The 21,628-nt window shown below is 42.5% G+C and overlaps 1 protein-coding gene across 10 annotated transcripts in view; it reads left to right on the top strand.

The window, feature by feature from the left end:
- DPF3 (double PHD fingers 3) overlaps positions 1-21,628 on the top strand; it is a 193,818-nt gene that overhangs the window by 87,129 nt on the left and 85,061 nt on the right. For 9 of the 10 annotated variants that reach the window (XR_004240606.1, XR_004240608.1, XR_004240609.1 and 6 more), the window contains exons 2-3: positions 4,620-4,780; positions 9,869-9,976. Coding sequence is in view for 7 of the 10 variants with exons in the window: in XM_032110851.1 (XP_031966742.1) it covers positions 4,620-4,780; positions 9,869-9,976 (269 nt within the window). In the remaining 3 variants the exon portion in view is untranslated. Of the gene's footprint in view, positions 1-2,640; positions 3,153-4,619; positions 4,781-9,868; positions 9,977-21,628 lie in introns of those variants that run through there. The other variant, XM_032110856.1, reaches the window with a different exon arrangement.

Genomic DNA, 21,628 nt, shown 5'->3' with positions numbered 1-21,628 from the left:
GACTGGTTCTTTGTTATACAAGTTTTCCTGGGCTGATGTGGACCTGTAGTCGTGGTTGAGCATGGCTGGTTATAGGTCTTCAGCGAGTGCTCACCTTCTCTGGGTACTAACCTGAATTGTGTTAGGCACTGCAGGAGGGGCCTGATGGACTCTGCCTATTTTATAGCCAATGTAAAAAGGTGTAAGTGCACTCAAAAATATGTGACTTTGCAGGATGGATTGTGAAGTAGTGGTGGAGAGCTGCTCCGCTGCTTTCAGGGCCCATCAGGATCCCTTGTCAGCACAGAAACAAACATCTTGAACATCTGGAATGAAGTCAGGCTCTTGGTCCTTGTTGCTAATTTATGGGCTTATAAGACAGGCAACTTCTTGGGTTTCTTTTTTTTTTTTTCCCCTCATTGAAGGCATGCCTAGACAGCAGAGTCATGTCACTAGGTACTACACAGAAAAGTAGTAAGTTGGAGTCTGCTTAGAAATCTTATGGACTAGTTAGAGCTAGCCGGCAAAGATTGAGGGAAGGGAAGAATTGTTCTTCCCTGACTTCGTTATTAGCTGACCTGTTTCCATGATAGAAACCCTCAGTTCCTTAACACTTAAAAGAACAGTGACCTCAAGGATGTCACAGAGTGTGATCTTCCATGCTGGTGCTTGCTGTCATGGCAGTGACTACCTGCAAGGCTGCACAGAATTGCACCAGGCTCACATCGCTGTCCCAGCACCCACAGGGCTGCTGGTGCTTTCAGAGTGCTCACCTCCCCGCTCACACGGAGCTTCCACTGCTCCCAGCCTGCTGTTTAGTTTCAGTCCGACTTTTTTTGCACCAATAAAGAGCCTCTAACCTCCACTAAACATTTCCCTCTCCTATGCAGCTTTGCAGAAGTATGCAATAGCATAGGTTGTTCTTTTCCAAGTCCGGGATTCTTTATCAGTCAGCCAGAACCAAGTTATTTTAGTGTGCATGGGTTGGTATGTAAGTGCAAAGCCTGTGTGTATGCCAGCAGTGTCACTGGCATGCCTGCCCCAAACAGCTGGGGTTTCACATGGGGCTCTGTACTGAACGGCTGTGTGCTTTTCACAGTGTGCTGACAGCTGTATTCTGTATTTCCAGTTGTGCTGCCTTCAGTATGATTTGCCTTCCTTGTCCAGCAGTTGTTCATGTCTACTCCTTGCTTTTTTTTCCCCAGCATCTTTAAAATCTGCACATATGCTGATGATTTTGTGTCATTAATATCAATCTAGACAAGTCTGTGTGACCTTTAACTCCCCTGTCCAAAGGGAAGAATTGACCCTTGCAGTCAGTCACAGCACAGCACTGACTCATACATACTTTTCATAAAAATAATGCGGAAATTCCCCATAGTTTTTACAGATACTTTTTCAGGAGTTGAAGTGTAAGTCTTCCATAGCAACACAGTTTGGGAAAACTATGAAGCATGAAACAGATAATTAATCTTTTTTCTGACATATGATACACTTTATAATATTCATTTTTTTCTCTTCTTGTATCTCACTTGCTCAAACTCAACAGATCTGTTTGAGTTTCATTTGAGCTCATGCGCTCTCCGGTCTTATTCCCACCCTTGTCTGTTCTCCAGTTCCATTGTAAACCTCCTGGGAGGGGGCTGGGATTTGTCCCACCTCCCTGACTCCACAGTGATGAACACAACAATAGGACCGTACTTCCCCTTTTTTGCCCTTATTTTAATATACTTTCTGTTTTTTCCTGCATAAAATAAAACATGCTGTGTTTAGATATGTAGCACAAAAAATGAAAAAATATCGCTAAGTTTGAAGTTCTTTTAAAAAAAAATAACTGAAGTTTGGAATGTGTCAGAATCCCTCCAATAAAGACTAATGGTAAAACAAAACAACTAGGCACTCAAAAGTAAATTCAGGGAAGCTGTTTACCACTGATATATGAGTGTCACAAGGAAATACTGTTTCTTTACTTTCCTATATTTGATTATTTGTCACTTTTAAAAAGAAATTCAATTTATAATTAAGGCCAGGACAATTCCTCAAGGTCTCAGTATCTGAATATCTTTCCAGTGAATACTTACAAAACTGCATTTTTTTGATCATGCTTGCTGTAGTGGAGCCAAGGCAAGCTTTCTTAAAATATGGAGGTGACTGAATACTTCTAAATTGTTATTTTTCTTTAAGGCAAAAAGTGCATATTTAAAATCTTTAAAATTAATGTAATGAAACATCTAGACTGCAAGATTGTGTCAAGAGTGAATTTGACCTATTAGCTTGGTTGCTTCTCTGCCATTAGGATCTCAAAACCTCTTTTCTCCCTCTTAGAAAAATCTGAAAATTTCTCTACTTGATAATGTGATTTAAAGACAAATATTTTACACTTGAAGACTTACAGTTATTTTCAGTCTTAGAGCAAGGTGGAAACTGAAGCAATCTCCAGTCAGATCCTATATCTGGGTTGCTGAGATGTGTTGTCTTTGTTAATATGGATGCTTTGTGGTGCGCATATTCTAATGACTGAAGTGATTTTTGGCATAAGGAAGACTTATGCAGTGGTGGCAATTTTTTGTCACACAGCTATGCTTTTCTTTTCAGTAAACTCCTTAGAGTTAGAGAGCATCCCTGGTTTAATATAGAAGGAATCTGACATAGCTCTGAGGAAACTCATGTGTTTGTGGAAAGAGCTGTTAATCTTTGATCAGCTGGGGTCTCCTTGTTACTGACTTTGATTACACAAGTGTACAACTTTAATTACAGCTTTTAATAAGATTTCATTTCTTCCTAGTCACATTCTTTGTATAGTAGTGCAGCTTATCTTTTCCTTTCTCCCCTGGTCCCCTTCCCTTCCCCCCCTGCCTTTTTATGGAAAAGGGCATTTGGGGTCATTGCAGGGGATTCAGTGTCTGCAGGGATCCTGCTGTACACACTCTGCCCACGGCTGTACCCTCCACTTACTTGCACAGTCCAGAGAGCTCTCTCCTTCAGTTGCCCTCCAAAGATCCCTGCACTGGCAGCTGCCCAGGAGCTGGTGGTCAGCAGGGGAGGACAAGTCTGAGAGGCACCATGGTCACACAGATGTTCACTGCTGCACAAAACCTCTGAAAAACCCTTACGAAGTCTCTGTAGCCAAAGGATGTTCTGATCTCCCCATCATTGGATAACCTGAGACTTGGGTAAATTAAGTTCCGATTATCAGAATTGAGAAGGGGGAACTAGAGGTGTCTCTCTTGGTATTTGCTGTATTTGTGCTCTTCCCTAAGCCTCTGCTTTTAGCCCCTGTCAGTGATAGGCTATTGGTCCAGCATAGCCAAGACGAAGAGTTTGACTCTCATGTAAAGCATAACGTACAACTGAGGAGTCACTTAAAAGATGTGAGTCACAAAAAAGATACAGATGGTAAAACAGAGCAATTTGCACTGATTTGACATTCAGAGGTGTGCAAAATTTTAAAATGCCAGTTGTGCCTATGGAAGAGGATAGTGGGCAAAACAACTAATAGAACAGGAAAGGGACTCCCTTTTATCTCTGTGCATGCATCCCTTTGGCTCACTTGCTGTATGTGCTGTACTCTTTTCGCACACTAATGAATATCAGGGTCAGAGCAAGTTATGGTATCTATCACTCTGCTCCTGTTTTCTAATGAACTTACCCCTAACAGGTAGCTTTCCTAGCTATTCGTGTCACGACTGAATTTCACCTTGACAATAGATCAAGAATGAGGTTCAGCAGTGTGGCCCACCTACTTTGCAATGCTCCAGCATGACAGCTGCTTTGTGTCTTCAGGGTAGCTTTACTTTGATGCTTTTCCCTGTTTAGAGAAATTTGGAGGGAGGATTTTGGTAATCTCCAGCAGGCAGGGTTTTTAAACCTTTCTCAATGGAAGATGAAGGTTCTACAGAATTTTTGAACAAACATTTATTAAGTGACATTGTCTTTAGAACTGTTCTTCCCACTGGACTCCAGAGAAAAGCAGCATTTGCCATGCTGGGTCTTACTGGTCGCTACTGGTTGTAGCCTGCTGCTCTTGTCACCTTCCAGGAAAACTCTGGAAGGCTTATGACAAAACATCTGGTATGACCATTGCAGATATGGCTCCAGTGATTAAGGAGTGTTTTCATGTCGCAGAAGCACACAGTAAGAGGACTGTGGTCTTTGCTCTTATGGGGTCTTTGACACCAGAAATGATGGAGTGAAGTTCTTCTAAACTTGGCTGGCTTTCTGGTTGCTCAAAACATACTGCAGTAGCTTCTGTAACATGGGGTTGAAATGACTGGTTTGCTGAATTGGCTGGACAAACTACAGGGGAAGAGAAACAATCAAATGAGTTCACTGTGGTGTACATGGGCCTGACCCAGGGTCATGGGCCAGTGTGATTGCATCATTTGCTCATTCAGTAGCCACACTGCTACTGAAAAAATCTGTGTCTGGTTCCTGACAGCCTGATCTTTTGGTGAATTTGACATCACTTTCTGCATGATCTGCTTCAGCAGTGTCTCGTGTCACCAACATTTGCATCTGTCCAGGCAAAGTTTTTCTGTTTGTCCATTTTCAAACCAACCAACCATTCATGCCCCTTTTTCTACTCTTGTTGGAGGGGGCAGCGCAATCATTCTCACTGTCTGCCCTGTCTCTTTTGGCAGACTCGGGGACCAGTTCTACAAAGAAGCAATTGAGCACTGTCGCAGCTACAACTCCCGGCTCTGTGCTGAGCGAAGTGTCCGCCTTCCCTTCCTGGATTCACAGACTGGTGTAGCTCAGAACAACTGCTACATCTGGATGGAGAAGAGGCACAGGGGACCAGGTTGGTAGTGTTGTGTCTGTGTATTCATGTGCATGTATGGAGGGCTGGCCACTGAGCCCTCATGGGGTTTAATTAATAGGAGCTCAAACCTGCTACAGGCCACACAGAAGAGAAACTGCCTAAACCTCTGTGCCTGCAGGGGATTTCCTTGGGTAACTGCAGAGAGCTCATGCTAATTACTCTACGCAAAGAAGTGCCTGACATGGTAGTTTCTAAGGCTGCATCATTGTAGCTCTTTTCAAGCTATCGATCCCAGTCTGGAGCAGAAGACTCAATGCTCTGCTCTAAGCAGGACTGGAATTACCTCCAAGGTGGAGAAGGGAGTTTCTGAGATGAATGCTGAAAATAAGGAACTATATTGGGAAGGATATAAAACTGAAGTAAAATACAGGAGAGTCCAGTTAATGGAATGAACATTGTTCTGGTGGTTAGAAATATACCTATAAGCCCTGGTTCTGCTTTGGACAAGTTAACTTGGGTATCTGTTCTGCAGCTGCAGCTCCCTGGGTACAGAAAGAAGTCGATATATTTCCTTAAGGAGCTTTAGCTAATGCCTGTTCCACAGCTCAGTGAAGCTCAAGGGAAAACAGCACTGTTATTTTTGTAGACTTTGGTCAGTTGTTCCTTTGTTAGACTAAATCCATCTGAAATCCTTTTTTGAAAGGCAAAGGACAGTCGACAGTCACCAGTCGGAAGACAGGAGATGTTGCTCAGACAGAAGTCCTTCTGAACCCCTGGGGATATCTGGCTAGGTTATAGCTCAGTATCTGACCAATAATTAGCTGAAGGAACAGATATTTTGACAGCACCAAAATGGATTTCTACCTTTTTTTTTTTTTCCCCCTTTAGTGCAGCCCAGAGAATCCAGGCAGGAAGGGACCTAGTGTACATGGGCACTGGAAGTATAACATGCACACGTGCATAAATACATGCCAGTTCTCTAAACTATTTTGACACCCTCCCACCTTCACCCTCCACCCCCTCAAATTCTAGATCTGAAATTATGGGAAGGTGCAGCCTGCTCTAATCTCTTCCACTGTCTGGTTTACAGGAGATGAAGTAGGAGGAATACACAGAATGCTCCTTTGCCCTCCTAGGGCTAAGAAAGCAATTGCTGCTTCTGAAAAGTGCCTAGCTGAGTCTTAGCTGGAACTTTCCTTCTCCCTTTCCTAGGATATACTAAAGGAAGGATCCTTGCACTCCTCCTATTCCCAAAATATCAAAAGTAGAGTTCGTGTTGTCTTGCAGTACTATCAGAAAACTGTTTCTATAGTAAAATGCAGACACTTCTGGCAGAGGAGACAACAGGTGTTTTTACAGCGTTAAAAGTACCCCAAGAATATTTCAGCTACCAAAACTACTGGGGTAATTTGGGACTGCTGAATGTGATTCACAAGATGGGAGTTTTCTAAACTTCTGCACTAACCCTTCTTTTCTAGGGTTGCTTCATAACCACAGTCGAGTTTTTTGTTTCAGCTGAAAATTCCGCCTTCCTAAGAGATTATGCTTTGGCAAAATTAGGTCTTTTCTTTTCTTTTCTTTTCTTTACTTTTCTTTTCTTTTCTTTTCTTTCTTCTTTTCCTTCCTCTTGTTATGAGTAAGGTGCTGCTATTTTTATCCTTCTGAACACAGTCAGAAGGTGTGTGTATATATATATATATATATATTTTTACAGGTGTACATCCACTATATTCACAAGTAATGTTTTGTCAACAGCGACTTCCAGAGGGATAGACTTCCAGAGAGATAGACTTGTGTGGGTCTCATTGGTGTCTGTGCACTTACAGAAGGAATCATCATAAATGTGTTACAGCATCACACCAGGAACCAAGATGTCCTGCTTTGCCTTTCTCAGCTATAAGCTCTGTGGACTATCTTGAGCAAATTCATTCTGCAAATCTTTCCTTCTGCACTTCTGATAGTGAACTGTTTGGCAACTTGCCCTCCAAAAGGGACTAGGTGACATTTTTCCTGCAGGTGTGCGCTGGAGACTAATGGTGGACCATTCATCAGAGAGTATCGAGAGAAAGAAGTCTCCTGCATCTGCATTGGCCACCAAATCTGATGACTTTGTTATTTTGAATTAGAATAATCAGTGTGAAATGAAGCAGCCCTCCTCCCCCATATTTGCTTTCCTCTTTCTTGATTTTTATTAGACCATTTAGTGCTCCCTTGAGTGTCTTCGCGTAAATCTATTTCTTGTAGTATTATGGTGAGTCAAGGCATCCCTCTGCAGTTTTAGCATGCCTGGTTTTGGTTTACACAATGTGCTTGTGCCCATACTAAAGGGCTCTGAAAATTCTCTGCCAGCCATCCTGGTATCTGTCTTGTATGCTGTGCTCACTACCATTTACTATCCCTAACCTGAAAAACTAGATAAAGACAAATGGTAAAGCTCCAGGACCTCTTTTCACTTACACAGACTTGAAAAACAGAGGAGAGTCAGAAACTCAGCATATTAATTTGAGTTCTTGCTGTCCTCTTTGTTAAAGGAGTCAGAAATCTGCATCTCATGATAAACAGTTCAGGGTTAATTTCACACAATACTGCACATAACTCCCTCCTTTTCCCCTCCTCCCCTGGCCTTTCACATGAGCTTTGAGTTATGACTCCCCTACACTAATGAGATAAACAACATAACTCACTGCAGGTTCTGCTATTTCCTCTGTAAGCAAATGGTTGGAGCCTTCTCTGGTTGCCCTATAAGGTACCAGAGGGAGAGACAACCCACAGAGGACTGAAGAAAGTAACATGCATTACTTCCATGTTCACTGCAAGATCGCCTGTGAAGGAGCTGCATTCAGCACTGACCCTTTCCTTGTTGCCTCTCCTTTGTGTAAGATCTACACTTCATGTGAGCTGACACAGAGACAGATGGAGAACAGGGTAGAGAAATGAAGGTAGCATTGATGGGTTCAATGAAGTGAAGATCTGGTATGTGTTTTAAGTTCATTGGATGGCAGCATATTAATGAACAGGTGTATTGTGAGTAGGAACAGAGGGCTTACCTCAAGGGGTGAGGAGGTGGATGTTGGATCATCCGTCTCTTATTGATCTGCCTGCCACCCTCTAAGGAAGAGGCTTTCCTACCTCTCTCCTTTCAAGTTTCTAGTTGGGCTTTCAGCATGTAGTATATAGTTGGCTTTCACTGTCCTGGCTGAATCCAGAACTGTTCTTTCATGTAAGACTGCTCACATTAGCAGATATTCCCCCAAAACTAGTAGGTCTTTGCTCCTCTCTGTCTGGGACAAAAGCCGTGGTACTTATTCTTTCAAATGGCTCCTCTGTGGAGGCCTGGGCAATGGATTCTCTGTCCTATTGCTTTGATCTGGCAATTGCCATTTCAATATTGCATTCAAGTCCTTGCACAGGACCTGCTGTGAAAGGGTGGGGCTTCTTGCCTCCACCTCTTTAATTACTCACATCAGAGCCAGGCACAATCCACCTCATCATTATAGCAATTGGTTGCAGTGGTTAATGTTTGCAAAGTGGCATGAAGAAGGGTGTCGAAACACTGTATAAGTGCTAGTTATTCACATTTTTATTCCCAAACTGGTCTTAAGCAACCTGTTCTGAAATGTGTCCTTCCTGAGATGGGCACAATGCCCAGCTTTCTGGGCATCTATGAAAGAAGGGCGTGAAAAGTCCAAGTTCAATAGCATTCTGTGCCCTGAGACAGCCAGGAGCTCTGCAAATACTCTGTCTCTTGGCCATAGTCGGGCAGTATGCTGTAGATGCTCCAAGGCCTTGGAAGTAGGTAGAAGGTGCTGGGGTCTGAACTGGCATTCCCAACAGTTGAAATATTAAAACCCAGGAACTCACTTGCAGAATTTGATTAGCACATGCCCTCGAGGTGAATTATGTTATTGTGTCTTCCTCCCCACCCCCAAGTAAGTAGGATGGTTTTTTTTCATTATCCTCATTTGGTCTGGTGAGTCACTTTTGTTCCCAAGCTGATAGTCTCTCCTGGCTGCATCAGAAGAGAGGAGAGAACTCTTGGGCCATCCTCCTGCCCTTGAGCTGTTCTGATTTACTGGCACCCCCCTGATGCTGTCCAGTTGTTCACTGTTTGTACAGTTTCAGATATAGCAACACCACTCCTCTCCTCTCTCTTACGTGGTCTTACCTGGTTTTTGAGGACAATGAGTCTGGAATTGCAGTCATGCTTTGTAGCTCCTTCACGACAGCAGCAACAGCAGAAGGGCAGAGGAGCCAAAGCAACTGGTGGACAGAGAGGGCAGGGAAAGCAGAGGAGAGAATTAAATTCCTCCAACTTTTCTCTGTCTTGCTGGGTATTTCTGTGTGTCATGACTATCTGCGGCAGTTGAGGATGCTTTGAAGCACTTGCCAGTGTGCTTCTGTGCCCCTATTAGTGAAGCATTCACAAAGCCCTGCTGTGTCCTGAATGCAAGAAAGCAAAGTATATCTTCAACACTGGCTGAAGGGTGTCCGTCAGGAGAGCCAGGGCAACTCAAAAGCCAGTGATGCCAAATGTGGTTTAAGGGAATGTGCAATGATATAAACATTATTGCTGTATCTCCTCCCTCATTCAGCATACTGGCATGAGGAAGTAAGAGTCAAAATGAAGAACTGGTGTTCAGACAGAAGTCCAGAATGTAAGCAAAAATACAGAGTCAGACCTCTTGGATCTTGGTTTGCTCCCATTTGGAAGACACAAGTTTCCTGAGCTGCTCTGTGCATCAGGGGCTCAAGATTTGCATGTCAGAACTTCATCTCTTCTCTCTCAAGGGGCTTTCTCTGCGCGTGGAGGAGGCATCGCCCTTGTGACCCAGGAGAGTCTGAAATTCTATTTACCCTGAAGAAATCACAAATTATTTATGTGCAGCTCTGGTTTCAGTGAGCTGAGTGAAGTGTCTAAGTGAGACCTAGATTCTCTGTAGGCCTGATCCCAAGAGGTGCTGGGGAGCCTCAGGAGCACTGGATGCCTTGAGTGTGTAGCTCTGCCTCATGATTTGCAGAATTGAACCCTCCAACAAGGAGAGGCTGGGAGGGCAAGAACAAAGATGCTAGAGAGTGCTTGTGGTTTCCAAACTGAAATGTGATTAATTTTTTGCCTTTAATCTTCAGGCCTGGCCCCAGGTCAGCTGTACACATACCCAGCACGTTGCTGGCGCAAAAAGAGGCGTTTGCATCCCCCTGAGGATTCCAGGCTGAAGCTGCTGGAAATTAAACCTGGTAAGTATTTGTTTGCCTGCCTCTCCCAAGCTGCAGAACAGCTGGCATACATGCAAACCTGGCATTTAGACCTTGGACTTTATCTTTGCTGCTTTCCAACCATTTCTCGTTGCATCTGTTGCATCTTACTTGATTTGCTGTAACCATAACCACCAAACCCGCTGCATACAACTCATCCCTTATGAAAATATGAACAACTTGTATTGAGCACAATGGAAGCTGAATTTAACTTCTGTAGGGTTGAATCCTGGCTTCTATTAGCAAATTCACAAGGATGCAAAGAATCAATGTATTACTAATTATTTCTTCAGTGCATTACTAATACAAAGTCTCACTGACATCTGCTGCCTAATCTTTGTGAAAAAAACCACTGTGTGTGTAGAACAGTAAGTACGCTGATAAGATTTTTCTTAGTGAGGCTGGTGACAAGGGGTATGACCAGATTATAAACAACAAATAATAAAAAACAGTGAGCATATGCCACATTTGTGTATTTTTTCTGCCTGTACGTGTGCCTTTGTCCATTATTCTTTCATTCTTCTTGTCCTTGCTACTCTTCTCCCACAATTAAACTACTTGAAGCGATGAGTCTGGATGCTGAATGAGTGACTGTAAAGCAGATGTGGAGGAGCTGCAGCTGTGTCAGGTAGAATGTAGTGTTGTGCATTCTTCCCTGAAGTTAGTAATAAAAGCTTGCTGTCTCTGGGGTCAGCTATTATGAGAAAGAGGGAACACATATACTCACAGCTGTATGTGGTTTTTAAGAGGTGAGACACTGTCAGTATAAAAAGTACAGGAGAAAAGCCCCAAATGTAAATTAAGAATATTTAAAAAAACCTGTTTGACAGAAGAAGGTGCCTGGGAACTGAGCTGTGCTCAGCAATACTGATGACTTTGCTTCTATGCAGGAGTTGGTGAAAAGAGAGGAAAGAGCAACAGAGACAAGTTCTAAACCCATTAAAATCAGAGGCAAAATTTCTGTTGATTCTGGTAGAAATAGTTTTTCAAAACTCCCTACCTTCAATATAGGAGACATCAGCGGACAGTTGGACAAGAGGAAGAAATGCCTATAACATTCAGTTGGGGTTCAAACCAAGGGCAAAGTCTCAGCCAGCAAATAGAACTAGACCTCACAGCAGAGCTGCTTGGAAAGAGCTGATGAAATCAGTCATGTACATTGATGAAAATGAGACTGGACTCTAGGAAGAGGATGATGTTGGCTCATAGAAGTGCCTACCTCAGACTTTGTGATGATGCCAGTACTGCTGTGCCTTGGTAATTTTGTAAGGTAAAGCAGTAGGGGAGGGTTTGACTCTTTTTTGTTTGTATTCCTCTTCTTTGCTGTACTCACTGAATGCCAAATTAGTGCATCCTACATGCCACAGGGCATGAAAGGCAATTACCACAAAGCTATCAGATAAAGAGACCTCAGCATGTCTGTCTCTGTGTTGTTTTCCCTGCTATAAACATCTCCTCTGCATCTCAGGAGTGCTAGTTTTGTTGCATTGCCGGTGGCAACCAAATAAGGCGAGTTATATTGCTCTGCCATTTAAATCTATTTTCCAACCAATTTCTATCTAGTGATTAACTTTCCTTATCAGTTATACCACAAAATAATTTCATTCCATCTGTGCATATCCAGAATATACTCACTAGCCAAAAGTGGGATTTTTCCCTTCTCTGATTTGAAAGTATAAAACCTATGGAAAACATTGGATCTCCATTTAAAGGTAGCTTTTGACAATTTGGGAGAAAGAGAATATAATTTATTTTTGATATGGACAGCAGAAATACTGTAGGTTTTGGAGGGGAATACTGTTATAAAACCTAATGCTGAACCTAGGAAGCTACCTAATGCTGACTTCTTTAGTCCTCAGTTAAACATCTGATGGTTGTGTGGGGCAAAGATGTGGAAATTTAAGATCTCTTAAGTGGCACAGAGATGACAGCTGAAGGACATGTAAAATAAATTTGAAAGAAATCTAATCTAAATGTTTCATAGTTTCACTCCACGTAGGGCTTGGGCATTCCATTCATTAGAGCTGTTCTCAGCAGCTGGAGAGTGCTTGTGCTTGGTTAATACTCAAATGGCTGATTTTTATAGAGGAGGCTGTGGAATTCTTGATATATTTTTATGTATATTTATAATTGTTTTATGGCATGTACAAGCAATGCACATCTACGACATCAAATTAGGGCTAAACCTTAGTTGTATTATGTTAACAGTGTAGAAGTACTTCTTGTGAGACAACCACTGTAACAAACACAGATGAAGATCTTTGCTCCAAAATTTGCCATTCCAGCAGTCAATGGGATTGGCACCAGGGGTATGAATACTTGCTTGGACTGTGCCTGGGCTTTTGGAGTGGCTTATTATAGCAATAAATTGTATTCAGAAGTCAGGAGATATACAGACCTAGGATTTTTGTTTTGGTAAGTCATAGGTAGCCATTGGCTGGTCAGTAAGCAGAATCAAACTACTGTCTTGCCAGCAGTTAAAGGGTACAATAAATTATTTGGTAATAGTGTAGCATTTATAATTTTAACCTACTTTTACAGGTCTATGTAGTGCATGACACAACTCAGTGAGTGAGAGTTTCACATTTGGTAATACCAAAACCTAATGAGGAAAATAATCATGCTCCAAAGGTCTGCTGTTTTTTTGTAAAATGCAAGATGCACTATAATGTTTCTCCTGGGATCAGTTGACGCCTACTTCTTAATACAAGATGGTGCTTTTGTTGTCCTTCTCTGTTGCTTTTATTTGGTTTAAGATGAAGGTGTTTGGTTTTAAGAATATTTACAGCCCAAGTTGTAAAGGTATGAACACTGGAACAAGAGTTGCTGAGGCAGCCTTTAGATGCCTGTTTTCCTCTGCCACCATATTCAGAGTTACATGCATGCATTGCCCTAGTAAAGTGGTTTGTTCAAACATCTAGCAGTGCTCATGTTTGTGCTATTTCTAAGCATCCTCCATCCCATCCAGTAGCCTATCCAGGAGACATGCAGGAGAAATAAAGTATTGCCAATACTTACTTGTGATAGTGCCTTTACTGACAATACAGTCAATAATATGACCAGATCTTCAGGAATTTCACTAAGTATTCCTGACATTTACTTTCGTATGGCCTGGTCTTCATCTTTCATCTGTAAGTTATATTCCTATTATCAAAACCAAGCATTATGGCTCAGGTGCAGCCTAGAGTTCATTTTTGTAATGGGTATGAGCTGTTACATGAGTCATTACAGCGTAGCAGTCAAGACTTCTATGAACACTGGTACAGATTTGAGACAAATCCTGGGCCATGGGCAATATATTGACATCTTGCTAATACTGTGATGTCTTAGGTTCACAGAATACCATATTGAAAGGGACCTCAAGGATCATCTGGTCCAACCTTCCTTGGCACAGACTAGACAAGATGTCTCAGCACCCTGTCCAGTGTTAGGGAATCTACCACTGCCCTGGGGAGATGATTCCAATGGCTGATTGTTCCCAATGTGAAAAATTTTCCTCTTGTGTCTAGCTGGAATTTCCCCAGGAGTAACTTGTACCCATTAGCCTTCATATTATTCATGTGACTCTGTAAAAAGGGAGTCTTCACCTTTGTAGCCACTCTTTAAATACTGGAACACAGTGATAAAGTCTCCCCTAAGCTTTCTCTTCTCAAGCCTGAACAAACCCAGTTCTCTCAGACAGCCATATGGCAGGCTTCCCAGGCCTTTGATCATCTTTGTAGCCCTTCCCTTGACGCCCTCCAGACTGTCCACCTCTCTTTGGTATAGCAGGGACCAAAACTGGGTACTGTATTCCAGGTATGGCCTGACAAGCAGTGAATATGATAATGACTTCTTTATCTCTGCTGGTGATGCCCTTGCTGATGCAACCCAGTATCCTGTTGGCTTTATTTTATTAGCAGCACACTGTTCATTCATATTGAGCTTATGGTCCACCAGGACACTGACGTCCCTTTTCACAGAGCTGCTCCCCAGCCAGGCAGATCCCATCCTGTCCTGCACTCCTGGATTATGTTTTCCCAGATACATTTCCTAGGTGCAGAATTTTAAACTTATTAGGTGTTGATACTCTCATAATATTTGTGAAACTAGACTTCTGTTCAACCGAGTACGGGAAACCTGGTTCTCTGCAGAGTCGAGCAGTGGTATTTGCATGGCACTTCAGCACAGAGCAGTGGGAGGGCTGTAAGCAGCTTGTGCTTCCATGTTCACTCATCTGGCTGCTCTCCTGCCCAGTAAAAGAGCAAGAACAGAGCTGAGCTCCTGAGCCTGAGAAGTGTGGGAATGGGTGAGGGGGAGGGTTGAGCTAGGTAGCGTTTCTTCCAGTGGAGTGGGAGAAAAAGGAGAATTTTTAACTCTTACCACCACTGTGAACTGCAGGTGCTGTGATGGCAAGCAGTAGGGTTCTGGCCCTTGGTAAAATCAGAGCAGTTGGACAGAGGTGTGTTAGAAACGAGAGGGAGATCCTGGATTAGACCCGAGGCCCCTTGAAATCATAATTGATCCTTTTCCTATATACTTAGTGGTTTTGTGGTGCTGGGAAGTATCATGATTATGTGTTGGGTCAGCTATCAAAATTGTGGAAGTGGTATTGCCTACAGTAAACCCTGCTGACAGGCAAGTATTACCCAAGCTTTGCACCTATGCAGATGAGAACAGATACAGTGAGTGTGGCCAAAAACCTTGTGGAGTTTAAATTGGTAGTGTCCTACTTCAGTCTTACAAGATGGCTAAATATAGATGCACACATACATACCCACAGAGCTTTTATTTCACATGGTGTGTAAGTCTAAAGAATATGACTGTAAAGCTTTTGTGTCAATTTGCTGATGTCCTTTGGTTTTGGACTGAAAGCCCACAGTGAGGTTTCAGAGTGGGCAGCCTTCCCACCTGCCTGGAGGGTGTGGAGTAGAGTTTGTTTATGCTACTACTGTGCTGAGAATGAGCTGGGGTCTTGTGCTAGTAGTGTCTGTCCTGTTACTTATGTCTGGGCAGTCCAGTGTTCAGTTGAGCTACAGAAATGGGCTTTTTTACCAGCTGTTGAATAGTAAAAACAAACAAAAATATTTTTCTTTTGCTATTATGAACCATGGTAAAGTTGTTTGAAGAAAGTACTGAAAACAGATTTTTAGTTCCAGTTGAACAATGCCTGATCTGTTTTTAATCTGGCATATGGGGTATACCTAGGTGAGTGTGCTTGTGGATGAATGAACAAAATCCTTACAGATAAGCTGTTATCTCTTTAAAGCATCTCAGTTTACCTTGTGGAGACTGTGACTGATTGTACAAGATACTGTGTATTTCCTGGGAAGTGAGGAGTGCTCCCAGCTCCTGGGGGAGATGCTCAGCATGTCTGTGGAGGTCTGTGGTCTTTAAGATGGGGCACTTCACCAAGATAAAGTTAAGATGACATTAAAAACCAAAGAACAGAATTTGCAGTAGTATCACTTGTATGATAGCATCTAGAGACTCAAGCAGCATGTTAGACCATCATCCCAGGGGTTGCTGTGAAGTCTTCTTAGCCATGTACTTACAGTCCAGATATACAAAATATAGTGAAGGAGGTAGCTTGATTCCAAAATGGAGAAATGAGCGACAAAGGGAACGAATTATTTCTATGATGGTTTAAGCAGAGGTTTGTGGTACAGCTGGAAGTCAAACCCAAGAACACAGAAAGAATACAGTCCTACTGAGTTCCGTATTATTTTTTCTGTTTCTGGTTGCCATGCCCAGTTTCACTCAAAGATATTAGAGCCAAAATAAAAAATTCAAAGCACTTAATTTATTGAAAATTTCCTTTTATATTTTTTTCTCCCATAGGCCAATTAATATTGACTAGTTTCACTTTTGATTTCAGCAATTTCTACACAATCACATGTTGGTTCCTCTTCTGTACTACAAGACAGCAGTGTTGTTTCGCTATGAGCACTGTAAAGAGAGGCACATCTTAAAAAAACCCTTTTCCTACTATTTGACAGTTTTTCTACTATTATCTCTGTAATTAAAGGTCATGTTATGTTATAAAACCTGCCTGTGGCTCCTTTTAAGGTCCATTAAGACTATCTTAGGATCATAATCAGCGGAATATTTCTGGTGCCTGATAAGAGTATGTCTGTAATATGCAGATGAATTGGATACAATATTCCTGAAGGAGGCTATAATATAAACATGTCAGCTGTTCAGACTTCTGAAAGATTTCTGCAGATATGAGTTTACCAAAGTTACCTTTTGTGTAGAGCTTATTTTAAGTTTTTTAATTGTTCATGGCTTTTATCAACATTTGCCATGATGAACCCTGCATTTGGGGTTGAGCTGACTTGACAGGAGCAGGTTTGTTTTTCTCATGATTTGGTCTGGATTTCTCATACAAGATGAATTTTAATAGCCTGTTAGCAAACTTCTGTGAGTTCTGCTCCTGGCCCTGCAAAATTCCGAAATTAAAATGTCATTTAAAATCTGCTTTTTATTCAAGTGCTTCTGCATTCTGAAGTCCTTTGTGTTGAAAAGCAAACAAAACCCCCAACTCTCCTCGCCTTTTGTAATAGGTCCTTTAAAACAGGCCTGGGTTCCGGCTGTTCAGGCCCGCCGGCCGGCGGTGCCGGCGCGGTTGCGGCGGGGCCGGGCGCGGCGGCTGCAGCGGCGCGGCGGGGCCGGCAGAGGGCGCGGCGGGCAGCGGGAGCTCCGCGCCGGGGCCGCTCCGGGGCCGCTCCCGGCGGGGCTCCCCCGCGGCGGGAACGGCCCGCGCTCCGACCGGCGTTTGCTGGGAGCGGCACCTGCGCTGGGTTGAGCCTAGAGCAGATCTCACTCTCACCCATCCTCACCCATCTTTATCTTTGTCACCTCATGTAGAAGAAAACAAAAAATACCCCTTAACTTTTTGTGACAGGGAGGGTGGATGGTTTTCGGTTCCCATTTGATTTGTTAGAAAGCACATCTACACCCTGGCCGTGCTGAGTCCTGAGCTTGGTCTATCATGTACCTATCTATGTCACATTTCCATAGCACTTCAGAACAAAATGAAGCTTTACATTATGAATCCAAATCTGGGAGCAGGGATGCCGAAAGGTGTTCGGGTTTTTTCTTTGCTGTTGGGTTTTTTTTTTTTTTTTAAATACCAATATGAATACTGAATTCTGCTGGACCTTTTCTTTTGGACTTCTGGTCTAAATTTAAGTATGTGTTTATTCATCAGCTAAGCCTGCAGTTTACAGATGAGTCCATCAATGCTACTGAATTGAAACAGTAGGCTCCAATTCTCCACTAATCTTGTCTTCACAGCAGGACATGGCACCACAAGCAAGAGCTGCTGCTTTAAGGCACTTACACATCCAACTACGACTTGGATTAGAAAAAGTGACTTTCTGTCACCAAGAGAAAACTCATCAGTGTGGGATCTCCTTGCAAATCAGCTTCTTTCTATTATACACTTAAACAGTTTATTCCATCTCATCCTTCACCTTTAAATTCTACCTACAACAGGGACCTTTGCTGGTCCAGATCTCTGGCCAGATAAAGTTTGCTTTTTTTCTTACATGGCACTAAGAACCAGAATCATGACATAGAAGTCCTGCGGTGAAATATGTATTTGTCCCATTGCTGATCTGCAGTAGAGGTGCCCATCTCTGCACTTCAGGTTGTACCACACCATCACATCCTTGCATTGCTTGTGCCCCACACAGGACTACACACAGTACCAGGGACAATGGAATATGCCTTTTTCTCTCAGCTTCTCAGTATGTGAAATGGAGGTGTCAGTCTCACCTGTCTGACTCAGAGGAGTGCCTAACAGATATCTAATAAATACTTTGAGAGAGATTGGGAGGGGTATGGGATACCTCTAAATAAAAATAAATGAATGAATCATGGCATGTACCAAGCCTTCAAAGTGCCAGGATTAAATGTTTTGGCCATCAGCAGAAAGCCTTGCAAAACTGGTATGGAAGTGTACCAGCTCTGGTCCACAGCCTGGGCTTATGTGTACCAGGATGATGAAAAAATAAGCAATTTGTTACACACCCATATATACAAATAAAGAGACTCACCATAGGTGAATTGTTGAGCCAGTTTTTTCAAGGCTGGCTGTGCAGTGTAATTGCTGGAAAGATATCTCGAGTTTTGCACAGCATAATTCTTCTTGCTTTGTTTTTCTGGCCACTGGTGAGCTGGCCTTCTGTATGTCATGGCTGCCAGAGCTGTGGTAACCTCTCCTTCAAATCATGCACTGCTCTTGCTGGGTGTTGTTACATGTGATAAGCTGCAAATTCTTAGGCTAATTCAGCTCAGTGACTGTGAGTAAATGTGTATTTTTCCCCAAATGGAATTTCATGATTTTGCAGTTACGGAAGTAAAACACTCATTTCTAGAAAAGTAAATAATATTCTATAAATAGTCCAGTCAAGAAAACAAAAACATTGTTTCTGCTGCTTAACTCCACAGTCATGCTGGTAGAATTTACAGGATTAACTTCATGTAAATAGTTTCTCTTTCATTTGTAAGATCTGGAACAGGTCACTACATGTATTTTATATTCACAGTTTTACCAGGAGAACTCTGTTGTTTAGCTAAGATGGCTATGAATCACCTGGGATTACTCCTGGTTCTTGTGTGGCTGAGCCAGTTTGCATAATTAGGAGAGAGATGCATGAAGAAGCTACTGGGCTTTGGAACCTCTCTGGGTTTTGATCAAAAGCCCACTGAAGCCAACCCCTCTGGCTCTAGTCACCAGGCTAAGGCAGCAGTAGCAACTGAACAAGATAAGGCAATTTTCTGAGCTGTTAAGTCTGTTTTTCTGAGTTCTCTGGATCTCGTCACTGGGAATGGGAACAGAGGCTGCATGTGCAGCATCCCACAGACACAAGGCTCTTGTAATTTCAGAAGCAGTGCAGCCACTTAAAGGTAATTTTTCCACTGCTGTGTCATCTTAGCTGTACTTAGTATATTTGTGAAAATAGAGGTATGATGACTTTGGAGCCAGGCTGTTCTGAAAAAATGTTTCGGTCACTACAGTAGGCCATTAAATTGAAGGAATGAACTGTGCTGTTGATCTCCTTGGAGCCTCTGCAGTGTGACTGCAGGTCATCTCTCGGGGCTTGATCTGCAAGATGTGGGGGAGGGCTCAGGCAGCTGAGATGGCGTTGGCTTGAAAGACCTGGGCCTCTTGAGAGAAAGCTTGCTTGTGGTGCTGCCACCCTCTCTGAGCTATCCAGCCCATTGTTTTGCTCTCTCTCTGTTCTTGGCTACTGTGTTTGACCTACATCTGGCTGCTAGGACACGTCGTTGGGAAGAGGTTATTCAGCATGTGCCTCTCAAGCTGCCAAGGCCTGATTGAGAATGCCATGTCTCTAGGAGACAAATTATTCCTCCTGGAGAGGTACAGCTCTGTGGGATTTATCTCCTTGCTATGAAGTTAACATTGATGATTGTAAGTAACCATCAGGATTATTTATTTATGAAATAAACAAATTTTACCTTAAAATGAAGGGAGTGAAGGTAAGCTGAAGGCTTACCAGAAGAAAGGGCTATGGGAACCACTTGGGAAGCCCCAGAGGATGGTGCCTGGGGAAATGCTGGAACCTGTCAGACCCATTTCCCTCAAGGCACAAATCACCAGCTCTCCAGCATGGGGAGGGGCAGACAGGAAGCCATCTGCCCTGTAGGAATCTTACAGCTGGAACGGAACCTGAACAGCCTTGCTGGCAAACCTACTGCCCCTTTTCTAAGTATCGCAAGTAAAAATGCTTGAAAAGGATAATCCACATCGTCAAAAGGGTTTTTGCAGTGCACAGGTACAGTTCAGATGCAAGTACTAGACAAGATCCTGGGAAATGGGTATTTTTAATCTAATTCATTGCATCTATTTTGTGTGTCCATATGAGTAATTCTGGGAATTCTCTGGTAATCACATGAAAAAGGGTTTATAGGATCAAGTCCCCAGGGCTTAGTCTCATAAGATGCCAAGCTGTCTAACCCCAGCGAAGGAAAGCACCTGAGCTTGGGCTTTAAGAGCATGAGTGATCTTTTAGTAATTAATGGGACTTGTCACATGCCTAAAGTTAAATCTACATGTCAGGTACTGGGTTGGAGCAGACTTGCAGGTTTGGTACTCAGCATCCTGCATAGAGCCCAGTGAAGTCACTGGCCTACTAGGTCAATGGTGTGGTAGAACCTATGCACTGCTTTATAGAAGAAAATGTTAACAAAAACCAGCAAAGACATTATAGAATATAATTACATTAAAATATGCTTTTTAAAACCCTATTTATTAAATGTTATTGTTCTCCTGACATATAGCAAATTAAATTGTTTTGTACCATGAAATATTATAGTATTTATAGCAGGTGTTATTTTCCTGGTACATAATATAACGGAATGAGCAATGAATGTTAATATAATATTCAGTTTCAACTCTGAAAAGCCAAGCTTTATAGAACTGCTGAGAGTAGAATGGAGAGAGTATGATGACTTCCCCTCCCACATCCCTGTACCTCCCACCAACCTTCCCTTCCCATTCTCTGTAGTAAACATTTTACGGCCTCATAATCATCTTGTACCTGAGAGATAATAGTATGTTTTTACTAGATTATGATTAATTTCAATATTCCCTATATTTTGCATTTGATTGACTAATAGTTTATTACAGGTGTTTTATTCTTCATGATTCTGACACCATTGGTGTTTCCCATAGCATCCCTTCCCAGTAATGAACTCCATGGGGGAAGGAGGTTTGATGCAACACATTGGAATAGGTGGATATGGCTTTTATGTGCAATGTCTTCTAGACCAGAGGTCTCACTCAGGATGCACTTGGAACATTGTTCCCCTTAAACAAACCAGGTAATTTAGGGCTGGGACCTTAACTGTTGTAGGTGAGTAGTTCTGATAAAGATAACAGCAAGCAGCAATTTCCATCAGCTAAAGCTATGGTTCTTGATGTAGGAGAAAGGATGGAAACTTTGCCCCTCTTGATAGAAATTATGCCCTTCTGAATGCAAGTGATTGCCCTTGGCAAGTATGGGGTTTATGTCTTAGGAAAACATACGGTCATGATTAATATCCTATGTATGTCCTAAAGAGCTGTAGTGAAAATCCTTTTATTGTTGGCTTAAAATAAATGGCACCGCATGATGGGAATAAAAGACAAATTTTCAAAGCTGGCTCAGGTAGAGTGCTAAAACTACATATAAACACTTGAAGCAAGTGACTAATTTCTTTGTGTTTTTGAGGGATGGTGAATGCTTTTATCTTCTCATGATTTCCTTGGTGAAATGTCTGTAAATGACACAGTTACAGATACGTGCTACTCTGACAAAGTGAGGTTCGTGGTTACAGGAATTTCTGGAGTGATGCTAATTTGTAAGTGATGCTATGGATACATCTGCCATGTAATGCTCATTGCCTAAGTGAGGTAGCAGCACAACAGGAGAACTGGAAACACAGAGGCTGTATCTGTTGAGCAGGGCTATAGACCAGGACAGTATCAGCAACAAAGACACTATTAACTAAATAGAAAGGACTCAGGATTAAGTGCTTTGTGCCTCTGAAGCTGCTATACCAGGGCTGGCACTATAAATATACTTACAGTATATCCTTCCAGGGAGCTTTCTGTTAATATCTGAGTGGGCAAAAAAAAAAAAA

Source organism: Corvus moneduloides, chromosome 6 (assembly GCF_009650955.1).
Source record: "Corvus moneduloides isolate bCorMon1 chromosome 6, bCorMon1.pri, whole genome shotgun sequence".
In the NCBI taxonomy this organism is placed as follows: domain Eukaryota; kingdom Metazoa; phylum Chordata; class Aves; order Passeriformes; family Corvidae; genus Corvus; species Corvus moneduloides.
This window is presented reverse-complemented; position numbering and strand designations above follow the sequence as displayed.